General features: G+C 47.7%; 1 protein-coding gene across 2 annotated transcripts in view; it reads right to left on the bottom strand.

Annotated features, from left to right (window-relative positions):
• Positions 1-7,086: 7,086 nt before the first annotated feature.
• The window catches only part of MCMDC2 (minichromosome maintenance domain containing 2), a 36,223-nt gene continuing 15,750 nt past the window's right edge, over positions 7,087-27,559 (bottom strand). Inside the window, exons 7-14 of one of the 2 annotated variants that reach the window (XM_061576475.1) lie at positions 22,116-22,244; positions 21,148-21,385; positions 19,700-19,905; positions 17,627-17,802; positions 16,850-17,035; positions 14,589-14,731; positions 11,623-11,732; positions 7,087-9,538 (exon numbers count right to left, since the gene is read on the bottom strand). In XM_061576475.1, the coding sequence (XP_061432459.1) occupies positions 9,372-9,538; positions 11,623-11,732; positions 14,589-14,731; positions 16,850-17,035; positions 17,627-17,802; positions 19,700-19,905; positions 21,148-21,385; positions 22,116-22,244 (1,355 nt within the window). In that variant the 3' untranslated portion in view covers positions 7,087-9,371. Of the gene's footprint in view, positions 9,539-10,005; positions 10,174-11,622; positions 11,733-14,588; positions 14,732-16,849; positions 17,036-17,626; positions 17,803-19,699; positions 19,906-21,147; positions 21,386-22,115; positions 22,245-27,559 lie in introns of those variants that run through there. The other variant, XM_061576476.1, reaches the window with a different exon arrangement.

Here is a 27,559-nt window from a genome sequence, read left to right as displayed (position 1 = left end):
TTATTTATTACGCTTTTGATTACCCCCAGGAAAACCAACGGCGAGTCTCAACTCTTTTTTGTTTGTCTCTCACGAAGGTCCTGCCAAGGTTTTTTTTCTCCGCAGTAAAGGGGAGGGGGCGATGTTTGTTTTTGCTCCTGCTGCTGTTTCTGCTTCGTGTGTGTGTGATATAATTTGTATGTGTGCGTGTATTGAACTTTTTTCGCACCGTGCGTAGCCAACCGTGCTATGGCTAGTCCAAAGTTTGGGTTGCGTGGCCACAATCGCATTGTGGCTTGTCTTTAATGTGTCTTTAGGTATTTCTGTGTTTCCATAAATCTCTGGGTTTACTGTGTGGTCCGTAGTTTTGGTTCCATGGCAACAATCGCACTGTGGTTTGTGTCTCTATGTTTGTTTTTTATACGGGCCCATAGGTTTGGGATTCGTGGCCACATTTATGAAGGAGTAAAACGAGTCGTAGTTTTTTTGTTGCACGGAGATCGCTTCATTTTGTCTGACATTGCTGACTCCCGAACGCCGTTTTCAACAAAACACAGGCGAAACAAACCACGCACGCGCCCCTCTGTGACGAAGCAACCACTGGCTATCTGAGGCTCTCGGGGAAACGGAAGAACGAAACAGGAAAACAATCAGAGCGCACTTCACCCGTTACAACACGCACGTGCATGGGAGATGACAATGACACGGACAACTTTTTGCCATTTGCTTTGCAGCAACGTTGCCGGCCAGTTTAAATTGTTTCCATTGTTGTTGTTGCGTTATAGCGGCGGGTTTAGTTTGTCCTCCCTACTCCTACACGGGCCAAGAGGGAGCCGGGGGTGAGAGCTGCACTTCGGTGGGAGGGTGTATTCAGCTCATTACTCTTGCGCGCATGGCATTTTAATAGCGGCCCCTGTCTAAATCTCAATCTCTAACAGATGTGTGGTTAGCTTCAAAGTCGGCCTCACAATTGCACCGTAACACCCAGCGCAGGCCTCGGCTGCAAACTGTAATTGCGGAATTTCCTCCCCGGCAGATTCTCCTTGCCGTGCCGCTCTCCATGCACACACACTAAAAAAGACAAAGATCCCCCGTATAGCCTGTAACAGACTGTTGGGGAAAGTGCTGTTAGCGAGCACCTATGAGGTCCGGAAGGGTACACGAGTGGGTCTGGGTGGCCAGCACCACTCCCAGTCGCCTTTGTCTCCCTAAGTGACAATGTTTTTACACATCGCACTAGGTACTCAGTTAAGGCTGGGACGACCTAGGCGAGGCCCATGCCCGGTTCATATTATCGTCAAATGTGTTGGTGGCCGTGAGCGGGAATCTAACTCTGGTCGCCGGGGTTCGTAGAGCAGCACGCTAAGCGTCTGCGCCACCACTCCCCCACACATCACACACAACACACACATCACACACGCAACGAGACTCCGGGCGACGGTACCAGCGGAGCCGCTTTGCACTCATGGTAGAGCGTGGCTTGTAGCGAGGGGCGGCTCTCGTGTTCATTTCATCTGGAAACCTTTAAGAAATCTTGCATGACAAATATGCCAATTACTTTCTCGGGGCATGCTTTTGCAGCTCTGTAATGTAATATCTGTGTCTCCTGCGGCTGATGTACCCCTAAGTTTTAATTTGCCGTTGCACAACTGGCAGTTCTTGGAAGCAATGTAGTGGGGGAGGAAAACATAACACAAGGATACAAAAGCAAAATGACACAACTAGTGTTTCTGCTGCTGGATTAGTTACCCAAATTACTATTTTTCAGTCAACAGAACAAACCGCAGAGACATTGGAGCCAGTCTGTCAAGAAGCTGAACGCACCTACGATACGTTTGGGTATTGCGTTAATTCGCGAAAATTTTATTTCATATTATTGCTGTATGTCTGCACCGTGTGTTGAACTTCTTTCGCATCGTACGTAGTCAACCCGTGCTATTCGGAGGTGCGAGAGTAAGGATAACTCAACACAACAATCTTGACTTAAAGCTTTCGTGACTGCAGGAATTCATATTCTTTGGGTCTTTCGGTAAAGCCACGTAGATAGAAAAATATTAAAATATCACGACGTTTCGATCGCAACACAAGCAATCGTCATCAGGTGAAAAAATAGCAGGCGAGCTGCTGAGGCAGGATGTTATAAAGCTTTGAGATGGGTGTAGCCCAATGGTCATAAGCGAGGTGGGTGGGGCTAGTGATGCAATTTGCATGTAAATGTAAGATCGGAGAGAGCTACCTCCAGGACGACGAGGCTGCGAAGGTGGCCATTGTATTGTGAGAGATTAGCATGTCAATGTAAGATCGCAAAGCCACCACCGCAATGAGGACGAATGCTTGAGTTGCGATCAAAACGTCGTGATATTTTATTACTTTTCTATCTACGTGGCTTTACCAAAAGACCCAAAGAATATAAACACAACAAGCAGTTCTAAAAAATATATTTTCAATCTAGATTATTAAAAAAATATGAGCCTCCCCTAGGTCGACTCATCCATAGCTAATTGCCTGGCACGGTGTGTAAACATCAACACTGGGGAGACAAAGGCTGCCGGACATGTATCATGCCAGCCATCATAGGTGCTGCTACTTGCTACCAGTCCTTGCCCCTACAATCTGTTTATGTATGTGTGTATGTTGAGCTTCTTTCGTACCGTACGTAGTCAACCGTACTCATCAGAGGCGCGAGGGGAAGGACTACAAACTAAACACAAGTAGTTCTAAGGAAACGAATTTGTCAATCGAGATGATTTCAAAGTTTATAGCTCCAATGGGCTTCCTAAATGTCGGCAGGAAAGAGCTGTTCCAGACGGCCGCAGCAGCGCAATCTGAGAGCGCCGCGCAATGATGCGGTGACACCGTTTGCCAGCGCTCACGGCTCCACTCGAGCGCGCGTTTGCACGAACCTTTCCATATGGATTTTTGATTCATGCGACTCGCAACGCTGGCTTTCTACGCTGCCTTTGCGGTCGCTTGTGAAACGACGAAAAGCAGACCACACACACACTTCCTCTTGTGGTGAGAGAAAACGTGGGGGTTGGAGGGAGTGCCCCCTTCCAACTCTTGGGCAGGCGGGGATGGTAAGAGATATGCCATGCCCTCTTGGAGGGGATTCTTGATAGCTCTTGCGTGGGCCCTCCAAGCTTCAAATCGCTGCATCACCATCCCAACGCATCCACCACCGGCACCTCCGATTAGCGGGGTTGGCTATGTACTGTGCGACAGAAGTTCAACGTATGTACAACACGAAACACGCTACCACCACCACATGTTCCATAACCATTTCACTATCATAACTGCCAACAAGACAAAAGACAATGATTCACCCGTGGTATAGTCTTAACAGGCTGTTGGGGAAAGTGTTGTTAGCAAGCACCTATGAAGGCTGGCACGGCAAACGATGGGGTGTGCGTGGCCAGCACCACGCCCAACAGTCTTTGAGTCGAATTAGTGGAGGCCCAGGACCGGTTCAGATAATCGTCACTGGTGTTGGTGGCCGTGAACGGGAATCGAACTCTGCCGGGGATCGTGGCGTGGACCAACCTTCACGCGATGCCCACCCTTTTCTTAATGTATGGAGCACAAACCTCTTGCTCGCGGATTGAATTTCGGGCTGCGGGTGTCAAGGGGGTGGGGGAGGGGGTCAGCGTCGAAATTATGCCCAGGGGCGGCCTGTCTCAGGAAAAGGGGTCACTTTGGCAGTGAGGTCACGGTGGCTAAATGTCGCTCCAAATAGCCATGCGCGGGTGTGTTCACGGCCGCCCAGCAATGAAGGACAAAGTTTCTCTGGCTAATCGACTGAAGGCTGCTTGCTCATTGTAACCAGGGGCTGCAGCTCCCTATTTCAACAGGGATGCGGGGGGGGCTATACAAGATACGACTGTGGGCCCCCCTCCGTTCTCTCGACTCACTTTGACTGAAATAGATACGGATGTGTTTTAACCCCTGTAGGCTATAACTCTGTATATTATTTTAGTTGTAACCGTGTATTGAGTTTAGAGGAAGACAGTCTCACAGTGACAGTATTAATACTAAAAAATATTGAAAGATACAATACGACTCGCAATTAAGTTATCGTGCGTCTTGCTTTCATGACGGCCCCACCGGTCTGGGATTTTCTCAAAGTAGGTGGATAGCTCAACTGACTGGTGCTCTATTGATACGATAGCCAGATGCGATCATCGGGCTTGGTCCATGGTAAACCCGCAGGTATTTTTTTTATTACACAGTCTTTTTTCACGGGATTATCCGTCAATATTCCACGTAGCAATGTTTTTTACGTTTAATGTTTCGCTGTGGATAACCTTCAACCAGGGATATCTTGAGCCGAGTCATCACTGGCACAGTAGCCAGCATCCATGAGTGACGCCCGGAGGGTATGTACGGAACAGTACTGAATAGTCCAGTAACGATTCTCCTAACCTCGTGATTTCTTGGATTGTCACGATTTAAGGTTGCATTCCAGTTGAAGAAATAAAGCTCCTTATTTTATGTCGTGCATTGTGGCGACAAGGATCACGTGAACTAATTACATACTCAACAAAACTATTTTACATTTTTACCAGGTAAGGCCCACTGAGATTTAGAGGTATTTTTCATAAGCGACCTGGCCACAAATGATATCACAATGAAGTGGCCTATCATATGGAAATTTATAGCAGCCAAAGACAAAACTCCAAATGCATGTGTATTCTGAATGTGGAGGGAAAAACCGGTAAACCCAGATAAAAACCCACGAGAACATGCAAACTCCAAATATACAGCAGGCCTCAGGGTCGGGATCGAACCCAGGCGAGGAACAGTGAGGGAAAAAAGTATTTGATCCCCTGCTTATTTTGTACGTTTGCCCACTGACAAAGAAATGATCATTGGTTTTTTACCCTTCTATCTGGCAACAAAACTGACACCTTTTTACAAGGAGTCATGTGTGCATAGACCGCAATACCTACAGTCATAATACAAACAAAAGACATAACTCTGATAATGTGCACTGTCCTTGAAGTTGATTGGTCCACACCCGAGACAGCTTTCCTTAGAGCCTAGTCTCACATGGGTTGGACCAGATGACGCCAAAAGCCGCACAACTCAAAGACAATGCACCATCAGAGTATGAGAGCTCGAGGCAAGCATCTACACTATGGGAACCTCATTTGCCAGTAAAAATATAATTGGTTTTTTACCCTTCTATCTGGCAACAAAACTGACACCTTTTTACAAGGAGTCATGTTTGCATAGACCGCAATACCTGCAGTCATAATACAAACAAAAGACATAACTCTGATAATGTGCACTGTCCTTGAAGTTGATTGGTCCACACCCGAGACAGCTTTCCTTAGAGCCTAGTCTCACATGGGTTGGACCAGATGACGCCAAAAGGCGCACAACTCAAAGACAATGCACCATCAGAGTATGAGAGCTCGGGGCAAGCATCTACACTATGGGAACATCATTTGCCAGTAAAAATATAATTGGTTTTTTACCCTTCTATCTGGCAACAAAACTGACACCTTTTTACAAGGAGTCCTTGTAAAAAGGTGTCAGTTGTGTTGCCAGTAAAAATATGATAATTGTTTTTTTCCCTTCTATCTGTAAAAAGGTGTCAGTTTTGTTGCCAGATAGAAGGATAAAAAAACAATTATCATATTTTTACTGGCAAATGAGGTTCCCATAGTAAAGAAATGATCAGTCTATAATTTTAATGGTAGGTTTATTTGAACAGTGAGAGACAGAATAACAACTAAAAAATCCAGAAAAACGCATGTCAAAATTTTTATAAATTGATTTGCATTTTAATGAGGGAAATAAGTATTTGACCTCTCTGCAAAACATGACTTAGTACTTGGTGGCAAAACTCTTGTTGGCAATCACAGAGGTCAGACGTTTCTTGTAGTTGGCCACCAGGTTTTCACACATCTCAGGAGGGATTTTGTCCCACTCCTCTTTGCAGATCTTCTCCAAGTCATTAAGGTTTCGAGGCTGACGTTTGGCAAATCGAACCTTCAGCTCCCTCCACAGATTTTCTATGGGATTAAGGTCTGGAGACTGGCTAGGCCACTCCAGGACCTTAATATGCTTCTTCTTGAGCCACTCCTTTGTTGCCTTGGCCGTGTGTTTTGGGTCAATGTCATGCTGGGATACCCATCCACGACCCATTTTTAATGCCCTGGCTGAGAGAAGGAGGTTCTCACCCAAGATTTGACGGTACATGGCCCCGTCCATCGTCCCTTTGATGCGGTGAACTTGTCCTGTCCCCTTAGCAGAAAAACACCCCCAAAGCATGTTTCCACCTCCATGTTTGACGGTGGGGATGGTGTTCTTGGGGTCATAGGCAGCATTCCTCCCCGCCAAACACGGCGAGTTGAGTTGATGCCAAAGAGCTCCATTTTGCTCTCATCTGACCACAACACTTTCACCCAGTTGTCCTCTGAATCATTCAGATGTTCATTGGCAAACTTCAGACGGGCATGTATATGTGCTTTCTTGAGCAGGAGGACCTTGCGGGTGCTGCAGGATTTCAGTCCTTCACGGCTTAGTATGTTACCAACTGTTTTCTTGGTGACTATGGTCCCAGCTGCCTTGAGATTATTGACAAGATCCTCCCGTGTAGTTTTCGGCTGATTCCTCACCGTTCTCATGATCATTGCAACTCCACAAGGTGAGATCTTGCATGGAGCCCCAGGCCGAGGGAGATTGACAGTTCTTTTGTGTTTCTTCCATTTGCGAATAATCGCACCAACTCTTGTCACCTTCTCACCAAGCTGCTTGGCGATGGTCTTGTAGCCCATTCCAGCCTTGTGTAGGTCTAAAATCTTGTCCCTGACATCCTTGGAGATCTCTTTGGTCTTGGCCATGGTTGAAGAGTTTGGAATCTGATTGATTGATTGATTCTGTGAACAGGTGTCTTTTATACAGGTAACAAACTGAGATTAGGAGCACTCCCTTTAAGAGTGTGCTCCTAATCTCAGCTCGTTACCTGTATAAAAGACACATTGGGAGCCAGAAATATTTCTGATTGAGAGGGGGTCAAATACTTATTTCCCTCATTAAAATGCAAATCAATTTATAACATTTTTGACATGCGTTTTTTCTGGATTTTGTTGTTGTTATTCTGCCTCTCACTGTTCAAATATACCTACCATTAAAATTATAAACTGATAATTTCTTTGTCAGTGGGCAAACGTACAAAATCAGCAGGGGATCAAATACTTTTTTCCCTCACTGTAGATAACATCTCACCATGGCACCCCAATACACATTAAGGTGCTATCGGCCTATCATTATTTACATGTGGGAAGAAACCAGAGCACCTGGAAAAATCTTTATCCCATACAGATGGAACAGGTGGAGTCCACAGTTGCTATACCACTTTCTCTAAGCCAGGGTATGACACCTTGCAGGGAGATCCAATACATGCGTGTGATCCACCAACCCTCGCCTCCAACATAATTACAGACATGCATAGCGACGACCCCACCATTCGACTATACTAAGTAAAGCAGAGCTGCCAGTCTGCATTCGTTTCGTAAGTCAATTGGTTTGCGCCACGGTGGCGAGATGTTAACTACCTCGCCTGGTATACAGGAGGTTGTGGGTTCAATCCCAAATGCCGTATATTTCTAGTTTGCGTGTCTCTCTCTCCCCGTGTTCTTGTGGATTTCTCTCCAGCTCCTTCGGTTTTTCCATCCACATTTAGAAACACGCGTTTAGAGTATTTGGCTGCTATACATTTCCACGTGATATTGCCCACTTCGTTGAGCTATCATTTGTGGTCAGATCGCTTCTGACAAAGAGCTATGTAGCTCAGTGGGGCCTTACTCTAGAAAAAAAAATAGCTTATAGTTTAAAATAGTTTAGTTTAAGTCAAGCTGTGATGCAACTGAAAATATTCCAGAATCTAGTGAGACTCCCTCGCCCAAATAAACAACGACGGATAATTACCAATGTGTGTTTATGTATGAAACATTAAAATGTACAACAATAAACACTTAAACATTATGACAACAACAAACATGTCGTTAAATATGTAATTTTTAAAGTCTAAAAAAACCGATGGCAGTCTCCAAATAACAATTGAGTTGTGACGACCGTAACAGATGGACCACATCTCAAAGAGTTCAACGAGTAGAAGTGTACACTGAAGAACGCATTATAACCTACACTCTGCCCTTAGTCTGGGACCAGTGAATCAGAGTGGAGGATGAGGGGCCCGGCTCTACGATGCAGTAAGGAAGAGATCCTCTCAGCCAGGTATTCTAATACTGCTCAACTGGAGTGACTCGTCTGGTTGTGACGAGCCATTAATCTTTTATTTTATTCCCATTGGGTTGCACGGTCCGATACGTTTATATTTACCGACAGTGTGCTTCATTACTACTGCGCTTGTTTTACCCAGAAATAAAATTCAACGAGTCTCGCGACACTTTTTTAGCAGGGTCCTGCCAAGTTTTCATTGTGATGGTTGCTACGTACCATTCCAACCGGGTACGATGCAATAGAATATTTTTTTTATTTGAACTACGATGCCCGCATACGATAGCCTACTCTGGCGACACACTCTGCAGGATATATTTAAAGTCGACCGTGAAGAAGATGGCTTGCCAATTTGAATGTTAATACACCTACAGTATTAACCAGGGCGGCCCTGGAAATCGAACTGCAAACCTCTGCAACAAGCGGCGAACGCGCTATCAAGTGGCTGGATGCGTCACGTGATGCCATTACATATAGCACGACACAGGCGCCTGATTTGGCGCATGGTGTCGCGAGTTTGGGGGCGCTGCGGTGATGATATGTTAACTACCTTGTCTTGTCTGGTATGCAGGAGGTCATGAGTTCTGATTCCGACCCTGACGCCTGCTGTATATTGGAAGTTTTTGTGTCTCTCTCCCCGTGGTTGTGTGGATTTTTCTCCACGTCCTGCGTTTTTTCCCCTCCACATTTAAAAACATATATTTAGAATATTTGGCTACGATACATTTACATATAATTATCCCACTTCATTGGGCTTTCATTTGTGGCCAGGTCGCTTCCATAAAAAGAACTATATACCTCAGTGGGCCTCACCTGGTAAAATAAAAAAAAGTTTTATTTTGAGGTGGAGCGGCGCGTTTCACACGCTTCTCCATTAGTTCAGCGACCTGGGTGTCACTCCCGGCCATGGATAATGTCAGCATCGTGCGCTAACGTGTACCAGTCCTGGGTTCCTACTCTACCCAGCTGCACTGACCAGCGTGGTGAACAATGGCCATGACTGACATGGCATGTGGGGTGGGTGGGTGGGAGAGCCTTTTTCCAGTGGTGGATTGACAACGGTTTTAAACCGACCGCAATGATTCTCGTGAGCTTGAGAATATGATACGAATTGAATAGTGAATAGTGAGGAGTGTTAAAGGAGATCACTCCTCAATTGTCCTGTAAATCATCTCCGGCACGAAGGAAGTGCAGAAGTGCAGGATGTCCTGGTGGCAATTGCTGAGGTGTATGTCGCGCTGCTCGTAGCCCGCGTGCAAGGAAAGGTCCGAAGGGAACACCGTGGGAGGCACTATCTGTAGGGCGGAAGTCCCTGCAACAACACAAAGGGCGTCTCTTAACACGACTGGGACACGGACCCAGTAACGGAGACTTTGCGTTCGCAGTGGTGCGCAGGGCACGACTCGCAAACACTCGCCGCATTGAGAAAAAAGTTTCCAGTGTGTTTGGAATCGGACCCTTAAAAATAATCTCTTCCTATGGCGTAACATACACTTGGCGTGCTTTCACGCACGAGAGTTGCGGCGCATGGTAATCGTCGCATGTGGTGCGGTGTACAACTTGTTAGCTTAGAGAAATAAAAAAAAAATTCTACAATATTTTCAGAGTTGTAATGTTTTATTTATTATTTAATTAGTGTTGCTGTTGCGTGGGTGAGAGTGCTCTCTCCTGGCATTAAAGTAAAACAAATATATGGCAGCAAATTGGCATGATTGCCAGCAGAGTTAAAGCGAGAGTGGGGGTTCCCGCTGGAAGAAAGGCTGCGGTGGCGGTTGTTTAGGGGAACGTCCATAGTGGCGGGTTTGCTCAAGGAGCCGCTGAGAGGGCCGGTGGCAAAGTGCTACTTGCACGCACGAGTGAAAATCATAATAATATTTCTTTAATAAGACTGGAAGAATCCAATGAGCTATAAAAGCTCTTTTTCACAGGTGTCCAGTATGGGCGGGTCTGCAAGTTACAACAACAAACAATACAAAAAACAGAATAGGAGTGTAAAATAGACAAAAAAGCCACCAAATAGGAATTAATAATAGATTAAATAGGTCTGATTTATCAATCTTGGGCAAGGCAGCAAAAACAACAAAACATTCCCAGACCACACCAAGATAACACCACACAGCAGTAGTCCCTCAATAACATGCCACATTAATATTTAAACTATCAATACATAGGTAATGGGCATGAATGCTTGCTCTTACAGTGGAACCTCGGTATACAACCGCTTTGGAATACGTCGAATTTGGTATACGTCGTGTTTTTTCGAGAGAAAAAATGTCTTGGGATACGACGCGTTTGCTAGAACTTGTATTGGTCGGGATGAGTCACCGCGTACAGTACCCGCGTATGCCCAGTTCACGATTGAGACAAAGCGAGAGGGGCGGGGTGGCGTGGGAGAGAGGGGTGGAAGGGCGTGGGGAAGAGGGGCGGGGGACGTGGGGGGCTGCCCCCATGGAGGGTGGAGCCTCGGGTCGAGGCGCGCGCGACGTGCGTGGTTGAGGCACGCCACGTGACTAGCGCAGCTGGCAGCAGCTGGCAGCAGCGTGGTCACGTGGCTTCTGTATGCATTTTAGTAATTAGTGTCTAAATTATTTTATACAACCCCATTAATGTATAATATGCCACTTAAAATATCATTTATTTTCCTCTGGAACGGATTATTTCCTCTCCCTTTATTTCTTATGGGAAAAATTCGTTTGGTATATGTCATTTTCGGTATAAGTCCTACCTTTTGGATCAAATAAACAACGTATACCGAGGTTCCCTGTATTATGATTATGATATGGACGTGCAATATTTTATTTTCTGCAGAACCTGAACGTCAAATCTGCCTGCGTCTTGTTTTTTTTGTTCAGCAAGGCCAAACGCAGCAGCACCTGGTCACTTTGCGCTGCGAGTGTCGAATTTGGATTGGAGATGACAGTGTGAACCCGCCACGAGACAGTTTCACCTTTAAACTAAATGATTAACTATTTTTATTTTAGCAGGTATAGCCCACTGAGCTGCAATATAGCTCTTTTTCAGAGTGACCTGGCTATCACAAATTATAGCCGAACAAAGTGGCTTATCACGTGGAAATTTATAGCAGCCAAAAACTCTAAACGAATGTTTATTTTAAATGTGGAGGGAAAAACCGGAGGAACCGGAGAAAAATCCACACAACCATGTGGAGAGAGACACGCAAACTCCAAATATACAGCAGGCGCCAGGGTTGTGATCGAATCCACAACTTCCTGTATACCAGGCGAGGAAGTTAACATCTCACCACCGCGTCACCCATTTGTTTGGAAAAGTTCGGCAAATCCACGCCGACTGACGGTAGCAAAAGGGCTGGCTCACGTTACCGACGGGGCGCATTACCAAAGACGTGAGCGCAAAACGCGGGAGAGCCCCATTTACCGTGCCGCGAGGTGATGGAGATTTCGTAGAGCGCGATGGCGATCACCGCGTCCGCCTCCAAAGCCACACTCCGCAGACTCAGCCTGGCGTGCGCCCGCGCCACCGACATGCTGGAAAGAGAGAGGTGGTGGGGGGCATCGCGAAACGAATATTTTACGCCGCCTGATATCTACGGTAATGTGTGAAAAGAACAAAAAATAAACAAACGTGCGCTCGCGCGCTAAATGAGAAAAACCCGCTGGACCCACGAGAAACAAATTAAGCCTCACTCTCCTGAACAAAATGTGAGGGCCAAAGCACACACCTCCGCTCGGGCTGGGTGCAGGGCATCGCAACCCGCTCACCACTGTGTGGAAAACGAGCAATCGTCCAATTAGTTGCGCTAAATAGCACCGTTAGTGTCTAGTCGGGAATAACACAAACTGCCTGCCCTGTCTACATCTCTGGCAGGAAAAAGCCACTTTCAATTCATTCCTCTATGCCTGCGCACAACTTGTAAATGTCAGTGTGGGATCTGTTTACTTGTGCACACTGTATACACAACATATGCTCATTGTTACACTTTTTCCATTTGCAGAGGGTGCCGTTTACGCAATTCTAAGCATAAAAACGAAATGCAGAGTTCTCAAGGAAAGTAATCATTTAAGCACCGCTCAGTAAGCCGAGAACATTTTCCAGTAAGAGCGCAGTATTGGTTTAAAATTGCTTTCATTTCTAATTTATAAATAAATAATGCACGTGCCACTAAACTTATCACCGTTTAAAATGTATTCCATTACACCTTGCAATGGTAACCTGCACCGTGTATTTGTATTATTGATTTTACACCCTTCTTTAATTAAGTGCAACTGAGATATAACATACTCTATGGGTCTTTCGGTAAAGCCACGTAGATAGAAAAATAATAAAAATAATAAAAAATACAAATAAAAAATATCACGACGTTTCGATTGCAGGTGAAAAATACAGCAGAACTGCTGAGGCAGGAAAAACATAGCAGGAGAGCTGCTGAAGCAAGCAGTTATATAGGTTTGAGATGGGTGCAACCCAAGGGTAAGTGGGCGGGGCTAGAGATTGAATTTGCATGTAAATATAAGATCGGAGAGCTGATATACCCCACGACTATGAAGCTGCGGAGGCAGCCATTGTATTGCGAGAGATTAGCATGTCAATCTGTTAATGTGAGATTAGCATGTCAATGTAAGAAAACTGGGCGCCACCGAAGCTGTGGGGGTGTCCATTGTATTGTGAGAGATTAGCATGCTAATGTAAGAAGGCCACCGCAGTGGCGGCTGTGTTAATGAGAAGACAAGCATGTCAATGTTAGAAAACCACCGTAACGGTGGCTGTGTTACTGAGACATTTAGTCTGTTAAAAAAAAAAAACGAGAGCTACCACCACATCGAGGAAAAGGAGCAGCGGTGACTATGTTAGTGAGACATTTAGCCTGTTAATGTGAAGACATTTAGCATGGTAATGTAACTCAGAATCGGAAATATCTGCTAACATCGGCAGGTAGGATGGAAACATCACAGCCAGTTATGACTGAAACTAGTTAGTAACGTCTGATCCCATCTGTGAAGGATGTGATCCCGGACATGCAATACCCCGGTGTCTACAAACTAAGCTGTGGCTGCGGCAGTAGTTACATTGTGGAAACCAAGCACCGTGTCTCTGACCATGTTCGTGAACATAAGGCAGATCTGAAACACGGTAGGACCAATACCTCGGCCGTGGCTGATCATTGTTTAAACACTGTGGGCACACACGAAATAGATTTTTCCAAGATGAAGGTACTCTGCAAACCTACTGTCTATCAACAAAGATTCGTTCATGAAGCCATCCAGATATATAAACACTGACACAATTTCAATCGAGAAGATGGGTACAAACTGAGCAATCATTGGAAGGACGTTATTAATCAGTTTCAGTCATAACTGGCTGTGATGTTTCCATCCTACCTGCCGATGTTAGCAGATGTTTCCGACCCTCTGAGTTACATTACCATGTTAAATGTCTTTACATTAACAGGCTAAATGTCTCAATAACATAGTCACCGCTGCTCCTTTTCCTCGATGTGGCGGTAGCTCTCGTTTGTTTTAACAGACTAAATTTATCAGTAACACAGCCACCGTTACTGTTGGTTTTCTTACATTGACATGCTAATCTTCTCATTAACACAGCCGCCGCTGCAGTTGCCTTCTTACATTGGCATGCTAATCTCACATTAACAGATTGACATGCTAATCTCTCGCAATACAATGGCCAACTCCGCAGCTTCGTAGTCGAGGGGTATATCAGCTCTCCGATCTCACATTTACATGCAAATTCAATCTCTAGCCCCACCCACTTACTCTTGGGTTGCACCCATCTCAAACCTATATAACTGCTTGCTTCAGCAGCTCTCATGCTATATTTTTCCCACCTCAGCAATTTTCCTGCTGTATTTTTTCACCTGATGACGATGGCTTTACCGAAAGACCCAAAGAGTATGAATTACTGCAGTCACAAAAGCTTTAAGTTGAGATATAACAATTTAAATTAATACTTAAAAAAATCACGTAACATTACAGTGAGAACATTTTCTCTGAAAAAATGTACGCTGGCCAACGATCATCCCTGTTTGAACGGCCTTTAGCAATTGCCCTAAATTCCACATTCCTATGGCAGAGGATAGTCACTCCATATAGTGACTCCCTATGGGATGGCTACAAGTGATGACAGTGATTTTAATGCTGACATACTTGTTGATCCTTGCTGTTGTGGTTGGAGCTTTGCGGACTGCAGGTACCAATTTGGGTAACCAAAGCTATTGTGACTGATGGTCTTAGCCCTTTACAGAAACCCCTATGCGAAACGGGTATTTGCACTTTTCCCGGTGATACCCGGGAGCCTGAGCGTCTATGTCTGAGACAGCGGGGGACACAAAAAACAACACCACCAAAGAGAATGCCTTCTTGTCTCACAGGGTGCGGAGCGCGGTGGAGGGGAAGTTGGAGCCATGCGTGGAGGAGGCGCGCAGCCTCCGGCTGGACAGGTAGTATCCTTGAATGAGCTGCTCGGCGCTGGGGCACAGCTCACACGGCTGTGCTCTGGCAAACTCCACCAGCTGCAACAGAGATAGTATACACGGACACACACGCACACGGACCTTGACCCACATTTAATGCATAACAACTCTGCAGGAACTCATGCACATCTCCTGCATCTGCCATTCATCACATTCTGATTTGACGATTGCAACTCTCTCGTCTTGAAATGCCATATTATCCAAAACAGTGCTCTCAGACTTCTCACCTGTATGCGTAAACTAGAACACATCACCCCAATACTCCAATACTTCCACTAACTCACAATACAATCCCAAATAAATTTCAAGATCACATGAACAGTCTTCAAGACCCTCATTGAACTCACCCCTGCCTTCCTCTCCCCTCTCATCTCCCTAAAAACAAAGATAAAGATCCCCCGTATAGGCTTAACATACTTTTGGAGCAAGTGCTGTTAGTGAGCACCTATGAAAGCCGGCATGGCACACGAGGGGGTGGGTGGCCAACACCACGTCCGGCCGCCTTTGTCTCCCCAGAGTGGTGATGTTTACACACCACACCAGATACTCATTTGAGACTGAGTCGATCTAGAGGAGGCCCGGGACCGGTTCAGATAATCGTCACTGGTGTTGGCCGTGAGCAGGAATGGAACTTGGATTGCCAAGTTCGTAGTCCAGCGTGCTAACCACTACACTACCGCATCTTTCTCTGCTCCCCTCCACACATGCTCCTACATCTCCACACTCATCTCCCACTGCTCCCGTCCACGCACGCTCCTACGTCTCCACACTTATCTCACTATGCTCCCCTCTGCACACTCGTCTACCTATTCCCTCTGCTCTCAATGAACTCCTCTCCATGCATTCTCCGTTTCAACTATGAAAGGTTTCCATCACAGCCTTCACTCAATGAGTGGGAGATCGCTTATTCACTTGTAGAACGCCATTCCTCCAGCCATCTGTGCTGTTGACGCCCCGCCTCTGTTCAAGTCCAGCCAGCCAATACAAGCATATTATTTGATAACTCCACTCACTTGCTGAGGTTATCACGTAATTCACCGTTTATGGCCACACACATTTTTTTAACCGTTACTGTTATGCCACATCAGGTGGTACCGACAAGAGAAATATCTGCTCTGGGCTCATGGACTACACAATGTTTTGAGATGCCGTCACAATTATAGACCATTTAAATCCAAACTGTACTGTTGTGAGTACCTATTAATGGCTGCAATAGTTCAACAGCAGTGGTGTGACCAGCGTGTACCCAAGATGCCTTTGCCGCTGCAGGGCTGGTGTTTTTGACCGCAATGTACGGAGGTATTATTTTTTATGCTGCGTTAAATTGGAAAAAGCCAGAGCCAGATTCAAAACTCAATTGTTACCGCTGTGCCATGCCAGAATTTTAACTCGGGTCGTGGGAATGAAGCATTGCGCTCTAACGGCTAATGTACATGCATGGGTTGATACTGATATGAACGAGCAAGCATTAACTTACATATATACATTGACAAACAAAGACAAAGATCCCCCGAATTACCTAAACAGACTGTTGGGGCAAGTGCTATTAGCGAGCACTTATGAAAACCAGTATGGCACATGAGGGAATGGGTGCCCACCACCACGCCTGGCCACCTTTGTCTCCCTAATGGCAATGTTTACACACACCAGACCAGGTACTAATTTCAGGCTAAGTCGACCTAGGGCAGGTCCAGGACTGGTTCAGATAATCATCACTGGTGTTGGCCATGAATGGGAATCGAACTTGGGTCACCGGGTTCGTAGCGCAACATGCTAACCACTACACTACCGCTACCTTATACATACGCACACACATACATATCTATAAGCATGCAGAAACGTTTTAATACGAGCACACACATGTTACACATCCACAGCCTTCCGCATGCGTTGAGACCCATCTCTCTATAATGTATGTATGTTGAACTTCTTTCGCACCGTACATAGCCAACCATGCTAATCAGAAGTGCGGTGTATGTATGTATATTGAACTTCTTTTGCACCGTACATAGCCGAGGACAACAAACTAAACATCAAAAAGCAGTTCCAAAGAAATTAGTTTTAAATTCAGGAAATTAGTTTTCAATTTACGTGTCACACGGGCACGTACACGCACACGCACACACCGCGTCACTCTCGCGTACGTGCAGCACGCACCTCTTCAAAATGCCGAGTCATGATCTGCTCCGGGATGGTATAAACGGGCTCGTTGGCAAGCATCGCCTTATTCAGCACGTGCTCGGCCAACAGCCTGCACGCTCCGTTGCCACTCGACTCATTGCCCTCGCAGAAGACGATGAGGCCAAAGGAGTCAGCAAGCGGCAGTGGGATGAGACCCAGCTCCTAGTTCGATGAGAAAACGAAAGCAGGCAAAACCAGTCAAGGACGGGCCATCAACTCGGTTGCATAAGTGCCGCAATGGCAACAATTGTGCCTCACAGCAAAATCCATTGCTTTACTATGCTACAAAATATGCACACCTTGCAATCTGCACTAACCAGCGTGGTGAAGTATGGCCAGATAAGTAAGTAACCTATGTGGCGTGGGGAGGCCCTCATGCAGCAATCGACCAGAGGGCTGTATATGAATATATACATGTTGATTCATACTTAAGTTAGGCAATGTAATCAATGACCAAACCTATATCATTAAGAACCCTCCACCACCCGACACAGCCAAACAAAAGTAAATGTTTTGTTCCTATTGACACAAATCCGGTCAAATCATCATGTGGCGTCACCCAAAAAAACAATTACGAATCATTATATCGGCTGTGAACACCTACATATTAAATGTATGCATGTCATATATGCAATGGGTTCCTATGAACGATGCAGCCACTAGTGGCCGCTACAATGTAAAAAAAAGTATTAAATCAACGTAAACTGAATCGTGATGATTAATCACATTACAAGAGGGTGGGAGTGGCAATACCCTGGTGCCCAGGGGGGCATCTTCCCACAGACCCCCCACCGTCTTCTTCAGCAGCGCTGCAGAATCTCCCCCCAGGGCCCACACGCTGCAGCTCATGGGCAGTTGAACCTCCTGGGCCACTTCTTCACCAAACTTCTTCTTGGGAATGGGAACGGACACCAGGCGGCTCTCCAGCGCTGAGTGGTGGCAAGGAGGCGCAGTCACGTCCAATGAGACACATCCCACACCATGGCGCCAAACAAGCAGGGCCATTACAGGCAGTTTGACTTATGAACACCCACACTTACGAACACCTGCACTTACGAACCAACTTCCATGATTTTTTTTTTACATTGACTTAAAACGCGTACTCTCACTTGCGAATGGAACCGGGGCACTATTTTGTTCAGCTGAGCGATCCTCTGTGAGATGTCATGAGTCAGCTTTGTGCTGGGAGTGAGTATTTGTGTGTCTTGACATTTAAATACAGTAGATTTCTGTGTTCCGACTTAGGAAACCGTTCGACTTATGAACAGGCCTCGGGAACTACAGTAGAACCTCGGAGATCAACGCCCCAGAACTCGAACAATTCGGTGATCGAACAACATTTTCGACCATTTTCTGCCCCGGACATCGAATAAAAATTCGGAGGTCGAACAACTGGAAAGAACCTGTTTGGGCCGAGACACGTAGCCAGGGCGACCGAGACAAAGGCGAATGACCCAGTTTACGCGTAGCTCTCGCCCAGTGCAGACCCGCAAAACATCGTTCCGTTAACTTTTTCATTTATTTCATTTATTTGAGTGTTATTTTTTTGTGTTTATCCATACACAATGGCTCCTAAAAAGGTTAGTAGCAGCGATAAGCCAAAAAGGAAGGTTTCGAGAACCTTCCACTCAAGCCATCCACTCTCCTTACTACAGGTAAAGTGAAGTTCAATGTTCATTTATTATTTTAAATATAACTGTGTTTCTTGTTTTTTGTATGCTTTTATGTACTGTACTGTATTTTAATATTGTAAACTTCGTGTAAAAATGGCCCATAATAGGAGCATCCATGGGTGGGGAACCAATTCATGCTATTTCCAAATCGGTGTTCGAACACCGAATCAATTTTCCCCGTAAGAACGAATGGAAATAGGTACCAGTGTAATTGTGTCCATAAGTCAAGGACTGTCCGTCTACCTATGAGACCTTTTCTTTTGCTAGTATTAAAATGAGGGTGGGGGGGGGGAATAAGAAAAGGCTTTATTACCCCTTCCGGAAATAACACAGGAGCTGTGTTAAAATGTTACATCTCATGCCAGATTGTAATCTAAGTCATATAGGATGTATTTGTCATAACTATGAGAGTGAGCATCATCTTTAATATCAACTATTCTCTGTCCCTTGCTGGATGAGAACTACGATTCAGTTCTAGCATGAAATTCTGTCCGTGTGTAATCTATAAAAATTATCTTAGTTAAAATTCAGTTCACAGATTGAACATCACATTATCCAGATATTTTTTCTGCTTCCAAAATAAGTTATTACCTGAGGATGAATTGTATTTTAAACAACATTCCATGAATACATTCACCCAGTATCATCACACATTTGAGCAGTTTTGAAAAAGTAGGTTATTCTTCATCAGTGACACTCTTCTAAACTGAAAATTTATTGCAACTAAATAACAAAAGAAAACCGATCAAATGTTCCTCCTTGAGCAGTTTTGCAGATCTCCCTTGGAAAGTGAACAATGTAAATAAAACCACCCTGACTTGCCTCATTAAGCAGGCATCATGCTCGTAATGGTTCCTTGAATGAAAATGGCTCTAACGCTCTCAAAATACACATCTAATTGTGCGCATGAAAATGGACTATTTCATATTTGCACAAATTAATTTCACATGTTAAAAAGTAGACAAATAGATCAAATGAGACAGACGACCCAAATGGGACACTAAGAAATATATTATTGAACCAGGTCAGCACCCTGAATGGTGGAAATTCATCGTGGCCTGTAACTGCAAGTGCAGTGTAACAGCGGAGACAGTCGAACAGTGAGTGCAGTGGAATAGCGGGTGCAGAGGAATGGCGAGCTACGACTGCTGACCATTCTGAAGCGCCTGCAGCTTCTCCTTCTTGTAAGAGGATGTCTCGCCGATGCAGCAGATGCCGCCCTTGGCCAGGAGAACATGTCCGGCATGGATGCTTGCCGTGGCCGTGCCATGCTCATCCCTCGACACAGAGGCCAGGAGCTCCCCGCTGGGCGGGCATTGGACACCTCTCTCCACCAGCCCAGCTGCGTAGCTCAGGAGCCTGCAACAAAAAAAGCGTCCGCTCCGATCGTGGTGGTGAGCCACCACTGCCAAAGACCAATGCCAATCTCATGGGTAAATACGTTACATGAGTTATTATGATACAACCGTTGGCAGAGGTGGCCAGGTGGCGCAGAGGGCTAATACCAGAACACAGTTATAACTCGGCACTGCTGGGATCTAGGGTTTGAATCTGGGTTAAACCCACTTGTGGTTAATCTTTAGTTCATGAGGGTAGCAAGTTTATGTGTGTATTTTTTACTTATTTCGAACTGTACACAACCAACCATGCTAATTGATGGCCACAGCACAATTATCAATAGCTGTACAATAAAGGTAGCAGTGAGACAAATGCATAATTGTGTCACCCTCATAAGTACAGTAATCAATGTTAATGGGTCACCATAGTGTAAAGGCTAGCCCTCTTAATATATGAGGTTCTCAGAGGCAGATGGCAGCAGTGAACATCGATGACTATACTGCACTGATGAGTCCTAATAATGGAAAAACAGGTCCACAGTTGTGTCTTTGTCTCCACATTTTCTCAATTTATTTATAGTGGTTTAAGACAAAATGGCCACAATGCAGTTCTTCTGAACTGGTGGTTTAGCATAATAGTATATGCAATGCACATCTTCAGAATCATCTTTATTTTTCCTGGAGAAATCCAATTGGCTATGAATACATTTTTTCACAGATGTCCAGTAGGGGCGGATCAAAAATATATATACACAGGCCTGCACTAATTTTCAAGTTGTGATGGGTTTTCCCGTCATTTACATGTTTGAAGCATCTCTAGTGGCTGCGGGGGGGGGGGGGGGGGTCATGCAAACCAATTACATTCCAATAGGAGAGTAGCTGAATCTCCTGGGCATGTATGTGAGCATAATGACAGATTAGAATCAATGTATCCTTGCATGCCGACTAATCCCCACTGACCACCGCACTGTTGCTATCCCTTCTCACTGGCGGTCATAATTAGTGCGCAAGTATTATAGATGGTTACCGCATCAAGTGCCTTGAGATGCGCTTCTGTGAACTTCTAGATTACTCCTCCTTCTGATATTAGGAAGCCATTAGAGCTGTGCACTTTTAAATCATCCAGATTGAAATCGATTTTCTTTAGAACTGGCTTTTTGTGTTTAGTTTCTTGTCCTTCACTCCGCACCTCCAATTATCACGGTTGGCTACGTATGGAGCGAAATAAGCTTCAACATACACACGGATATAAAAGTGGCCTTACCTGCCGATCACCAGGGTTTCTCTGCCAATAACCAGCAGGTCCAGGAAGTCCTTGCTGGTGCTTCCGTCCGCGCTTGTGTGCAGGAGGCTGAGCAGTAGCACCAGCTTCAGGGCACTGTAGGTGCCGGGTGGCGTCGCTTCGGCGGCGAAAGCGTGAGCGAGGCACGCGGCAAACGCCCAGGGGGATACGCACATCCTGGCATGCAGGTTCTTCATCTCTGCTGGCAAGTCGCGTGGTCCTAGCACACAGAGGTGTACACAGTGAAACTCTCCCGCACCATGAACTCACATGGGGGGAGAGGTGGGTGGGAGGGCGCTCTTGGCAGATCCTATTAATCATGAAAATAACTCATGGATATCGTGGAAAATAGGATGAATTGGCTGCGAAACACCCATTAGCTATAGGATGGATTTAGTGCCCACACCAACCACTTTTGGTTGTGCATATATATGCTCTATACTTATCTCCTGAAAAAATATGCATTTTATATTCTGCCAAAACTATATTGCTCAGGAGAGATGTCACTGGCTTTTAATTTGTTCCAGTTGCAAAAAAAATCTCCAATTTGGCATCTTACTCTGGTGAGTGATGATGAGTCATGTGGCTATGCCATGAAAATATTCACTTTGTTAGTGAATTGTCACAGTTCGAGGTAGTGAATTCTTTACTGGCCTCATTATTACTGCCTCTTTGTGTTGTAACATGTTCTGTTTGCGAATTTCTGTTAACTTCAACAATCTAAACCACAAAATTATCATTTACTGTGCATTACATTTCACGTGCATGATTCAATGCAAGTGTCGCGAGCGTAATAATATATTTTGTTAGGCGAATCGATGCATCGTTGCATTCCCGAGTAGGCCCAGCGCTGGTTGCATTTTCATACAGTGTCTCTTATGTGACACTGTAGGGGGGGTCCGGCCATCTCAAACTGGAGCGTGTAGCCACGGTCAGCCCACGACACTTACCTGCCGTGACGTGCATTTCCACATTACTCGCTTCCATGCAGAACATCGTATCTGTTCCCGTGCCGACATTCGCTGGAATCCCGCATATGATGTACCTGCCACCCATTTCTGCCTTGTTGGTCAGTTCATCTGTTGAAATAGAAACACAAAGTTGTCGCCATGTGCCACACAAACCAGAAACCAGCCTGTCGCATCTCCAATGCTGGAGGGTCAAAGCTTACGGAGCAGTGGCAAATTGGTTAGCGCACTGTGCCATGCACTCGGAGACCTGTGAGCAGGGCTATCATCAGTGGTGGATGATATGTGAACCAGTCCTGGCCCGCACCTTTCACCAACCTGCACTGACCAGTGTGGTGAAGTATGATCAAACCACCCTATGACTGACATAGCGTTTAGAGGCCTTCATCCAGCAGTGGTTTGAAAAGGGCTGTACATTATTACCATATTGTTATTAAAGCTTGCTCTCATATAAATGCATGTAACAAACAACAATGTCTCTTACCGCCGGAAGCCTGATTGAGTCTCAATACTATTTCTAAAAGTATCCTGCACTGGAATGTTTGGCCAAATTACATAAATTAGTGTTTGGATTGTAGGAGCAAACCACAGTGCCCAGAGAAAATCCACACATACAAGTGGAATAAACATCACACTCTAAGCTCTGCGAAGATACTTTTAATGAATTTCTGTACCTCTGTAATAAAGGACACTGTGACAGGTTGTCGCTCTCCGTTGTCCTTTATTGGGTTCTCTCTCGCACCCGCTGGTCCTCGCTCCGACCTTCGCCGCGCGCCCCGCGCACGCTCCGTGTGGCACCCTCTCCATCCTTCTCCGTGCGCCCCGCGCACGCTCCATGTGGCCTTCGCCGCACCGTCACCTCCGGCCTCTCCTTGTGCTCTCTCCTCACCCTGCTCTTGCCACACCGTCCTTCGGGTCCTCCACACCCGCTCCGGCCCTCTTCTCCCTTCCGTGCCCCTCGCACGCTTCGTGCCTGCGCACGCTAGACTCCAGGGCCCCTCGGCCCCGACCACGTGGCAATGGCGCCACTTCTCCTGTTCCCACCAGCGTGGCTCCCCTCTGTGGTTCACTCTCTTCTCCCCCAGCTCCTCCTCCGTCTCTCTCTTATATCCCCCCCTCTCACGTGACCCAACTCCACCTCCTCCTCCTGCCCCTGTCTCCGCCCCCACTCACCCCGACGACCAGGCTCCGCCTCTCTAATACACCAGCCCGTGTGAGTGGTGCGGAGGCAGCGCCCACCCTGTCCTTGCTCGCATTACACTACCCCCCCACCCTGATGAAAAAGCCAGCCGACCTCGGCTGCAACAGAACAACAATAATGCGAGCAACACATGACACACCGGCATAAGAACAACGGAGAGAAGAACAACAATTAACGCAAAGGAAGGGATTTCGAACGCGTGCGAGTCGCCGACCCGTCCTGCACGGGGGTGACCCCCCGTGCGGACCGTGGCCTTGACGGGGTTTTAGGAGCGGCGGGACCGGAATCGCCCACCCCTGTCAGAGGCCCGTCACTCCCAGCGTTCCCTTCCCCAAAGGGGCCCGTCATCGAGCCCTCCTGCAACTGCGCCCGAGGTGGGGTTGTAGGGGCAGCGGGGTCAAGTGTCCCTGTCGCCGTGGTAGGCCCACCCGGAGCAGGAATCACCATGTCCGGCACGATCACCGCCGGTCCGTCTACAGGAGGCACGACAGGCGCGCTTGCAGGTTGAGCAGGCAAAGTCAGTGGCGCGTCGGTCGCGACAGACACCTGCAAGGCAACATTAGGAGATGACGCATCCGTCCGCGGGGCTACATAGGGTTTCAATCGGGACGTATGCACGTACCAACGCCGCGACCCGAACCGAACGTGCGCGGATTGTGAATTAGGAGTCTCAATAAGCACCACCGGTCCTATGCAACTTAGGGGAGGTCCCCACCGAAACCTGCGGGCAGTGCAGCCAGGCCATGTCCCCCACCCGCCAGGGGGACTCACCATGCGACCGTCGTGCACAACGTTCGTTCCGGGTCTGGGTCTTGGCAGTAGCCAATCGGGCCCCCTCCCGTGCCTCCGTCACGCGACGGACAGTGTCCCGAATATAATCGAGAAGAGGCCTAACAGGACCCTTCACCCCCGAGCCCAGCTGCACGTCCACCGGCGGCACGTTCTCGCGGCCGTACATCAAAAAGAAAGGCGAGTACCCCGTCGATGCATGCGGCGTCATCCGGTACGTGGAGAGAACCCCAGAGATATGCAAATCCCAATCAGCCTGCTTTTCGCTAACCATATGACAGAGCATTGCCGACAGGGTCCGATTAAGACGTTCAACCATCCCATCCGTCTGCGGATGGTAGGGAGACGTCCGTACCTTCTTGGTCCCCAGTGCAGCACACACCTCAGCCAATAATTTAGAAGAAAAATTTTGACCTTGGTCCGTAAGCAAACTTTCCGGTGCCCCTTTGTCCATCACATGTCCAAACAGGAATGCCTCCGTGATAGACGCCGCTGACTGATCGGGTAAGGGCCAGGCCATCGGCCAGTGGGAAAGATATTCCACTCTGAACAATAAAAATTTGTTACCCCGAGCGGATGATGGAAAGGGCCCCAAAATATCCAACGCCACTAATTCATTACTCCGTGACACCTGTATGGACTGCACTGGCGGAACATATGGGTGTTTAGGCGGCTTCCGCCAGGCACAGTCGGAACACGCTCGAATGTGCCCGACGACATCAGTCGTCATGCCGTGCCAAAAGTAATCCCGCTCTAACGTCAACAATGTTTTCTGCACTCCGAGATGTAACAACTTCTCGGAATGCAGAATCCGAATCAATTCATGTCGCAGCGACACTGGCACAACAAGCCGCCAGTGATCGTGCAAGCCTTCCCTCCACATGAGCAAGCCATCCGGGAGAGCAGCTCCCATCGCACCATCGGACAGCGGGCCACCCCTTACCTTCGCGGCCCGACTCTACAAAGCCTCCAGCGACTCGTCAAGCAATTGTTCGCGAACCCATACGGAACGTGGCAAATTAAAAACCCCATCAGCCAGCTCTGGACACGCAGGAGCCTCAGGCACCTCCACTGCGGACATAACCGCCCGAGGTTCCCGCGGAACCCGCGTGCACCTATTCGTGCCCGAAGTACAAGCGCATGGGGGCCCCTGCGGCAATCTAGAAAGCACGTCCGCGTTCGCGTGATGCGATCCCTTCCGGTACTGAATTTCGAATGAAAACTCCTGCAGGGTTTCCAACCATCGTGCCAATTGGCCAGACGGTTGATCAACCCTCAGGGCATATTGCAGACCAGCATGATCCGTGCTGCACAATAAACGTACGGCCGTATAGATACTGGCCGGTATTGATGAAGAAAATGTACTATGGCCAAGAGTTCCCGACGAGTAACGCAGTAGCGGGTCTCCGCCGGAGACAGCACGCGGCTTCCATAAGCCACTACGTGTTCGACGCCGTCCCTAGATTGGGACAGGACGGCTCCAATCCCCGTGTCACTCGCGTCGGTATCCAGGATAAATGGCCGAGTAAAATCCGGATAGTCCAGTGTCAGTGCCGATGCCAACCGATCGCGCAGGCTCTGAAATGCCGCCTCCTCCTCCGGTCCCCAACTGAACCTCTGGCCCTTCGCCGTAAGAGGTGTAAGGGCCTCGCGATCATGGCAAAGTCCGGCACGAACCTGCGGTAATAAGAAGCGAGCCCGATGAACCGACGCATGTCCCCCACTGAGGCCAGAGTCGGCCAGTTCCGAACGCACGCCGTCTTCTCCGGGTCAGTGGCCACCCCGTCCGAGCTGACTATGTGGCCCAAATAGCGTACGGATCGCTGCAGCAGGTGACACTTTTTAGGCTTAAATTTTAAATTAGCGGAATGCATCCTCGCGAACACCGCGTCCAATCTCCGCAAGATGTTCCTCAAACGTGCGGCTGAAGACGATAACATCGTCCAAATATATCAGACACGTTTCCCACTGCAGACCGGTCAACACGAGTTCCATCAATCGCTGGAACGTCGCCGGGGCGGCGTTCAAGCCCATGGGGAGATAATTAAATTGAAACAAGCCCTGCGGCGTACGGAAAGCCGTCTTTTCCCTCGAGGACTCGTCCAGGGGAAGTTGCCAAAATCCCGATGACAGATCGAGAGTAGAAAAAAAATTTGCCCCGGACAAGGCATCGAGGGAATCATCCATACGCGGCAGGGGGTACGCATCCGCAACCGAGACTTTATTCAACCTTCGAAAATCGACACAAAACCGCAATTTCCATCCTTTTTCTTCACTAGTACCACCGGCGCGCCCCACGGACTGTTGGATGGGGAAATAATGTCGGCGGCCAGCATATCCTCCACCGCGCCCCGTATATGATCCCGCTCCGACGGACTCAACCGATGCGGGTTCATCCGAATCGGAGCGGCATCCCCCGTATCAATATGGTGGGAGAGCAGAGAAGTGCGTCCCAAATCGAAATCGTCCGAACTAAAAACGTCGAAATACTTTCCCAATGGTGCGCGAAGCGCGGACCGTTGGTCGCCAGTTAAGGACGCATTTTCCCGGCACAATTCCGCAATCCAGCGGTCGTCCTGTGCCGTGGAGGTCGAGACCCCCCCTACGAGGCCCCGGGGGCCCCCCTCGGCATGGGCCGTGAAGGCAGTCGTAGCATGAGCTAAAACCGTTCCGGCCGGCACACAAACATTATCTGCGGTCCCATTCAACACTTGTAAAAACGGGGGTTGACCCGGCCGAACAATCGTCTGCGCCCCAACCAGCGTCAAACCCCCCGCTATAGCATTGGACGGCGACAACAACACACCTTCCGCCCCCTCGATTCCCGGCACCGGTTTCCGATAACGCAGCGGAATAAGCATTTGCGATCCAGATGGAACATCAACCGATACGTCGGAGAGCGCCTGCACCTGGCGGTCAGGAACAGACTGGCCCCAAGGTGATGGCAAGAAGGCAATTTGGCGGCCCCCCGGTAATTGAATGCAATTCTGATCAACCCTAATCTGAATGGGCATTTTCGCCAGGAAATCCGTTCCCAACAAGCAGGGCACAGCGAGGGACCTAGAAATCAACACCGTCCCAGAGACCGACACACCCCCAACCATAATGCTGGCGTCCACCTGACCCACAATGCCCATACTTCCCCCATTCGCCGCTACGCACGAGTCGTAAACCGGTCGCACCCGCTCTGGAGGAATGGACAGGAGGTGAAATATAACGTCCGAGATAATGGTCGCGGACGCACCCGAGTTCACCAAAATACGCACGTCCACCCCTTGGATGGAACCCGGCACAGTGGATGACCCGGTAGCGGCCGCAACCACCCTCCGTGCCAATTTACGCCACTGTGTCAGCGAGCGACGCGGCCCTTCTAGCGTTCCCCCGTTAGAAACATTATCCATACCCCGTGGCGAAAGTGATGCATGAGGTGATAGGC

This window comes from Lethenteron reissneri, chromosome 61 (genome assembly GCF_015708825.2).
Source record: "Lethenteron reissneri isolate LAM-NWPU_2019-01 chromosome 61, ASM1570882v1, whole genome shotgun sequence".
NCBI classification, from domain to species: Eukaryota; Metazoa; Chordata; class Hyperoartia; order Petromyzontiformes; family Petromyzontidae; genus Lethenteron; species Lethenteron reissneri.
This window is presented reverse-complemented; position numbering and strand designations above follow the sequence as displayed.